Source organism: Diceros bicornis, chromosome 7, assembly GCF_020826845.1.
Source record: "Diceros bicornis minor isolate mBicDic1 chromosome 7, mDicBic1.mat.cur, whole genome shotgun sequence".
NCBI lineage: Eukaryota > Metazoa > Chordata > Mammalia > Perissodactyla > Rhinocerotidae > Diceros > Diceros bicornis.
In genome coordinates, this window is record NC_080746.1 from 74,887,179 (window position 1) to 74,893,788 (window position 6,610).

The 6,610-nt window shown below is 45.7% G+C and overlaps 1 protein-coding gene and 1 non-coding gene across 2 annotated transcripts; both read right to left on the reverse strand.

The window, feature by feature from the left end:
• Positions 1–715: 715 nt before the first annotated feature.
• RPS13 (ribosomal protein S13) lies at positions 716–3,705 on the reverse strand. Its single transcript, XM_058546068.1, has 6 exons — positions 3,628–3,705; positions 3,434–3,482; positions 3,182–3,260; positions 1,974–2,143; positions 1,430–1,530; positions 716–794 (listed from the first exon to the last, which is right to left on the reverse strand). Exons 1-6 carry the CDS (start codon positions 3,648–3,650, stop codon positions 761–763), a joined length of 456 nt encoding a protein of 151 aa, XP_058402051.1. The 5' UTR covers positions 3,651–3,705; the 3' UTR covers positions 716–760.
• LOC131409181 (small nucleolar RNA SNORD14) lies at positions 983–1,073 on the reverse strand. Its single transcript, XR_009220861.1, has one exon. It is a non-coding gene; the product is annotated as a small nucleolar RNA SNORD14 (small nucleolar RNA).
• Positions 3,706–6,610: the final 2,905 nt, after the last annotated feature.

Sequence of the window (6,610 nt, forward strand, 5' to 3'; positions counted from 1 at the left end):
AAATGCAGCTCATCGTTTACTGGTCTTACAACCTTGAACAAGTAACTCACTTGTTGTTCAAGAGACTTACCTCTTTCAAACAGGGATACCCACATACCTCATTAGGGTGTTTTATGAATTAAATAAAATAATTCTGACTACACCCAAGTGAGTTAATTTTAACCCACCCAAAACCTGCAAGGTTCAGGAACCTGAACTCATCTCACAATTCTTCCTGTTCCCTCTGCTCCAGATGGAACTATGCTTGCTTACTGTTCCCTGAATCCCTTCTTCCCCATCTTTAAGCCTCACCAGCAAGACTGGGATCAAATGTCACTTCCTCCAAAGGTCCCTCCATACTAAAGATGCTCCTCCTCCCCCAGAGGACCTTGCACGTACATTTCTGATGACAGACTACACTGTGGACAACATCTACCACAGATCTACTTCAGTATTTAACATCAAATGTATGAAAAATACTTAGAAATATTTTTGCCATGACATCAAAATAAATCACTACATCAAGTCCCTTCCAGTCCCTCCCCCAACCGCCTTGTATATAGCAACCATCCATGAAGTTATACACCGCTCAACTACAACTAGCTGAGCAGTGAAGGGATGCAATACGTGGATGCTATCTTATTGCTAATTCTGCACAAACACTTCCACATCAAAAAAGAACACTTATGAATGACTGATATACAATTTTTTTGGGGGGAAAGAAATACAAAACGTGTTTCTAGTTAAACAATGATTTTATTGCGTGAGTACATAGACAAATTTATGCAACCAGGGCGGAGGCTGTGGATGACTCACTGAAAAAGAAAAAAGGGGGAGGGGAGAAGAGCTGGATTAATACAGGTTCCCCACTTTCATTCACAAAATCTCCCAGCCAATGGAGCTATTTCCCAGCAGATAAAACAAACCCCAAATATATAAAATGCACCAAACTGCTAAGTTCCTGAATCAGTTCATTGTGCTCAAGTGTAATGAATGAAGATGCTCACTCAGACATCCAAGGAAGAATTGGCCAACATAAGGAAAAACCCTTCTGGTGGAAACTGCGAATGTATGGAAATTAATCATCATAGTGAGCAATCTAGGCAAAAATTAAGACAACATAAACACCTGAGAGCAGAGGTATGAACTGAATTTCACCCACCATCTAAAAGTGATTCAAAGGGCTTGTTCATTTTCTAAATCAGGGGTCTGCAAACTATAGCCCTTTGCTTGTCTTGGTAGGTCAAGTTTCAATGGAACACAGCTGCACTCATTTGTTTACGTATCATCTGCGGCTGTATTCCTGCTACAACAGCTGAGTTGCAAGAGTAGCTGACCATATGGCCCATGGCCTAAAAACATTTACTATCAGGCTTTTTACAACAATTACTACTATATTCACTAATCTGGCTAACTCTTGTTCTTGTTAACCAAAACAGTTGATACTCACTATTTCCAATTGGGGGGAAGAACTCGTTTGGTCTTATAATATCGAGCCAACCGGTGAATACGACTCTCAATCAGAATCAGACGGAATTTAGCATCTTTATCCTAAAAATAAAAATTGATAGAACTCAAGAAAGCCATTCAAAACAACTAAACATTATTGAACATTATTTTAACAAAGAAATGTATAGACATGGTGCACTTTCTCTAATGAAAAATTACCCAATACCCTGTAACAGAATCACAGGCTACGGTTCATGTGGCTACATTAGGTCCTTAAGGAAATTTAAGGCTTCCAGAAGACTTAACAGGAATGATTTGCAAAGTTCTGCAAACACACACCTCTACATTTTCAAGCAACTGAATATATTCTATCAAGGGGAGCCAAAGCCCCCTCCCCCGACCGCAAAACTCTTCTGGTAGAATTTTTATTTCAAAGCAACCATAGTGCTGACTAGTTTGTGGCTCCCCTAAGCCACCTTACATAATTCAACAGATGCATTATATTTTATTGAAATAAGTTGGTACAAGCAGTTCTATACTCTTACCTTTCTGTTCCTCTCAAGATGCTTCCGAACAGCAACAGCTTTCTTAATTAAATGGTAGAGGTCCTCAGGAAGATCAGGAGCAAGTCCTTTGGACTTAAGAATTCTCAAGATTTTATTGCCTGTTACAAAACGCACTTGTGCAACACCATGTGAGTCTCTCAGGATCACACCTGAAAAGGAATCACATATTCTAAATTCTCACACCACACACAAACTGAGCAGGGGACGTCAAGGCTTGAGATCAAGTCACATTCCAGGTTTCCCATCTGTAAAATGGGGCTTATGTTTATATATCACAGAAACCAACATGAGAATGCATGCAAAGCTCATTCAGACAGCGAAGGAAGGTTTACCCAACACTAAGGAGAACCCTTCTGGTGGAAACTGCAAATGTCAGAAAACCATCGTCATAGTACACTTGCTAGATTATAGGCCACCCAAGGAATCAATGAGATTCCTGCTATATATATGTTTAATAGTCAAAACCAGCTAACATATTAAGAACTTGTACCATTCTTCTAAAAACTTCACATACGTTATTTTTTTTTAATCTCGAATAGCACCATCTGACTACTTGACCATCTATTATTTATTTCTCAGGATGTGTGATACCCCCACCAGACTCTCAGCTCCAGGAGGGCAGATCTTTTGCCCTCTTTCTGATTACTGTAGTCTCAGGACCCAGAACCACACAGCTGGCAAACAACTGCCGAATAAAGCCACTTGCACAAAGACACTCAGCTGAGATTTAAACCACATCTAACTGTGAGAAAGTGTGACAAGCACTCCGAGTAGCCAATCCCAGCTCCTTCATTTAATGTGACTTGGGGCTAGTTATATAGCTGCACTGTGCCTCAGCTTCCTCAACTGTAAAATGAGGGGAAACCACTAGTACTTATTTCACAGTATGGCTGTCAGAATTAAAGGAGGGCAGTATATGTACAGGGTTAGAACCACGACCTAGCAGAGTGCCTAGCCCGTAGGAAATACTCAATAAATTCTGGCGAGCATTTTAATAATTTTACCGTCTTCCAAATAAGAACGTGAGAGTGGAACCAATGAAGACTAGACCTCAGTCATCAACAGTAAAGCCAGGGAAACGGGCAAAGGTTTTCACGGCGCGTATGGGGCACATTTACGCCCCGAGCTTTTTCCAGCAGGTTACACGAGGGCAGGCGGGAGAGGCTACGTTAGACATCAGCGCTCACCGATCTGGGAGGGAGTCAGGCCCTTCTTGGCCAGTTTGTAGATCTGCTCCTTCACGTCGTCAGACGTCAACTTCAGCCACTGCGTATGGAGAAGAAAGCGGCCTGAGGACGAGGCGCCCGGGACGGCGCCCAGCGGCCCCTCCGCCCGGAGCCCGCTCCTCAGGCCCACATGGCCTCCACCCCGCGCCGCGCCCCCCGAGCGACGACTGCGCCTCTCCTCCCGACTCCTCCCGGTCCCCGCGCGCTACTCACGGTGGGCACGCTGCGGCGGTACGGCAGAGCCGACTGGGACAGGCCCTTCCTGGGGAGAGGAGCAATCCGGGGGTGAGGGGGCGGCCCGTGCCCCAGCAGCCCACCACATCACCCACTCGACCCGTTGCCCACACTCCCCCCTTCCCCCACCCCCGCGGCCGAGCCCTGCAACCCGCCGGGAAACGCGAGCTCACCCGGGAGCATGCATGCGACCCATGATGGCGGCAGTCAGGCAGCGAAAAGGAGAGCCAGGGAGCGAACACCGTAGGAAGCCACCCAGCACGCAGGAAGTGACCGCACACGTCCCCGCTTCCTCGCATGCAGGAGGCGGAGTCACGCTGCGTCGCCCCCGGCGTCCGCGTGACTACATATCCCGAAATGCATTGCAACGTCGCAGTAGATTCCTCAAGCAACAGGACTACACTTCCCGGCATGCATCGGTCTTCGAGGAGGTCGTAGCCAAAGCGGGAAACTGAGTCCGCCTCCGACGGGGACTGTGCGCTTTCTGGAGGCGCTGCCAGCGCCGACATCGTGCAGGTTCGAACCCAGGACTGGGAGTGGGCATGGAGCAGGTGCAACTGCAGGCGTTGGTGGACTTGGTCCCTGCCCTATGAAAGGCCGTTATCTGTGCCCCCACCGCTTTGCGAATTTGGGCTCCTGAAGTTCAGCCATTCAGCTACGATTATTCATTCACCAGTGCCAGGCTTTTTGTCTTGGCGCTAAATACCTCAAAGTCTGTCCCTGCCACTAGTAAATTCACAGGTACAATACCATGGTGATAAGTTCTACACTGGAAGTAACGGTGGTGGCTACGGCCCAGCAGCAGTACCATTTCTTATCTCTAATCCTAATCTAATCTTTCTGGGGAGGGATCACCGATCACGGCGAAGAACCAGCCCAGGGATTTGAACCAGGCTCTGGCGGATCTCTACCCGCTACCTTCCCCTCCACTCTTTCCCCTGCACCGAGCTGTGGGGCGCTCTGCGCGGCGGGGAGGAGTGTTGGGCCGCGTGCCCGACTGAGAGAGAGTTGGCGAACAGGGAAGAGCTTTGGGAACAAGACTGCAAAGGCAGGAGCTGGATGTAGGGAGGTGAAGTGGAAGTGGGGAGGATGAGGGAGAAAATGAGGCGTCTGAATTTCCTGGCAAAAGGGAACTGCCACTAAAACTGAAGACTGATTCAGTGCTGGTACACAGGAATGCGCTGAAAGACTGGGCAGATGAAAGGGCTTTTTCAAAAACAGCATGGCCCCGGGGAGGAGGGAGGTCGGTGAAATCAATAAACGCCTGTCGACAAGCTTAAAGTAAGGGGTGCGACTTTGAAAGAAACTAGAGTTACTAAAACATCCATCCCCATCCTTCCAACCTATCACTATTTGGTGAGTAGTTTTTTCCAAAGCATTAGGAATTTCATTCAAATTGAGTAACCTATTTTTTCCCAGCAAAGATGCAATCTTATCCTTAGCCAAATTTACATCTTTAGTCCAGATATGGAATAGGTATCTCAAACTTAACATGGCTCCAATTCCCAGTCCCTACCCCTAGCTACCTACTCCAGACCCCTTAATTTCAGTTAAACACTGCCCATTTGCTCAAACCACAACCTTGGAGTCTCCATTTTTCTTTTGTCTTATTTCCATTAGAGAGTCATTTCAGCTCTACCACAGAAATATATCATGAATATATTCACTTCTCTCCATTTCCACTGCTACCCCCATCGTGTCTCATCTGGGCAACTCAGTGGTATCTCAACTGTTCGTGCTTTTACTCAAGTCCTCACCCCAAACACATATAATCCATTCTGCACCGAGCAGTCAGAGTGAACTTTTAACAATGTAAAACAGGTTATTGTTCCCCGGAGCTAATCCTTCCTATACTTTCTCAGTGCATTTAGAATAAAATCCAAACCCCTGACCTCGTGCCTTGCCACACTCTCCTTCTTTGGTGTAAACACTCCAGCCTTTACTTTACTGCTTTCTGACCCTCCAAGGTAACCAAGCATGTCCCTTTCCTCTTGCTGTTACCATACCGGCAGTGCTCTTCCCCCAGATTTTCTCAGGTCTGACTTTCAGATCCTGGCCTCTAGGTCATCTCGGAGAAGCCTTCTCTGAGGGAGACCATCTGACGTAGTCCTTCTCCCTCCCAGCACAATATCCTGTTGATTATCTTTATAGCACTTGAATCTCTGACATTTTCCTTTCTAGTTGCTTGTTTGGTTGTCTGCCTCGAATAAAATTTGAACTCTGAGAGTAGACTGAATTGCTTTTACCTCCAGAACAGTGCCAGACAGGCAAGAAGTTAGGCACTCAATAATTCTTTGAAAGAATGAACCTAAATAAGTAATTTTTTCCCCATTTGAAGATGTCTAGACTACAAACTCTATTTCAGGAAGCAGAAGATAGTGGGAAGAGTAAGATTTGGCAATCTAGACCTGGTTACAGTAGATCTGTGAGATTTGGATCAGGTCAGTTACTTAGTTACGCATGAGTTTTTTACGTCTCAAGCATTGCTGGCATGATTTGCCCTCAGCCCCCTGACTTATCCTCAGTTAGTTATGTCTGGTAGTGGAATGACTGAGGGATGTCTACGATATAACCAACACTAGAGCTGGATTGCTTTGAGAATACCACTCTGTTAAAAAAACAATCAGTTGTTAAAAAGACCATGCAACTTTTTTTTTTCTTGTGAGGAAGATCGGCCCTGAGCTAACATCTGCCAATCCTTTTTTTTTTTTTCTTTTTGCTGAGGAAGACTGGCCCTGGGCTAACATCCGTGCCCATCTTCCTCCACTTTACATGAGACGCTGCCACAGCATGGCCTGACAAGCGGTGCATCAGTGCACACCCAGGACCCGAACGTGCGAACCCTGGGCGGCCAAAGCAGAGTGCGCACTTAACTGCTGCACCACTGGGCCGGCCCCAGTGATGTGGCATGTTTTGAGAACTTTTGTAAATTGGAACCCTCTGATTTTTAAAGACAAAAAAAGGGAAAATTATAATTGTATCTAAAAAACAGTCACCGTTAACACCTTATTAAAGGTTCAGTGATCAAATGGTTTTTAAAAATTGATTGTATGGACTTTTAAACATTTGTTTACTGAGGTAAAATTCACATACCATAAAATTTGCTATTTTAACCATTTTAAAGTGTACAATTCAGTGCTATTTAGTACATTCACA

What these genes read in the sequence shown, in the direction of transcription:
- RPS13 (XM_058546068.1), bottom strand. Translation starts at nt 3,650, where the DNA reads ATGGGTCGCATGCATGCTCCCGG. An exon ending in CCTGACTCCCTCCCAGATCG is followed by an intron (nt 2,144 to 3,181) that starts GTGAGCGCTGAT and finishes ATTCCTTTTCAG; the next exon opens with GTGTGATCCTGAGAGACTCA. An exon ending in CTTCCCCCCAATTGGAAATA is followed by an intron (nt 795 to 1,429) that starts GTGAGTATCAAC and finishes TTTCTTTTTCAG; the next exon opens with TGAGTCATCCACAGCCTCCG.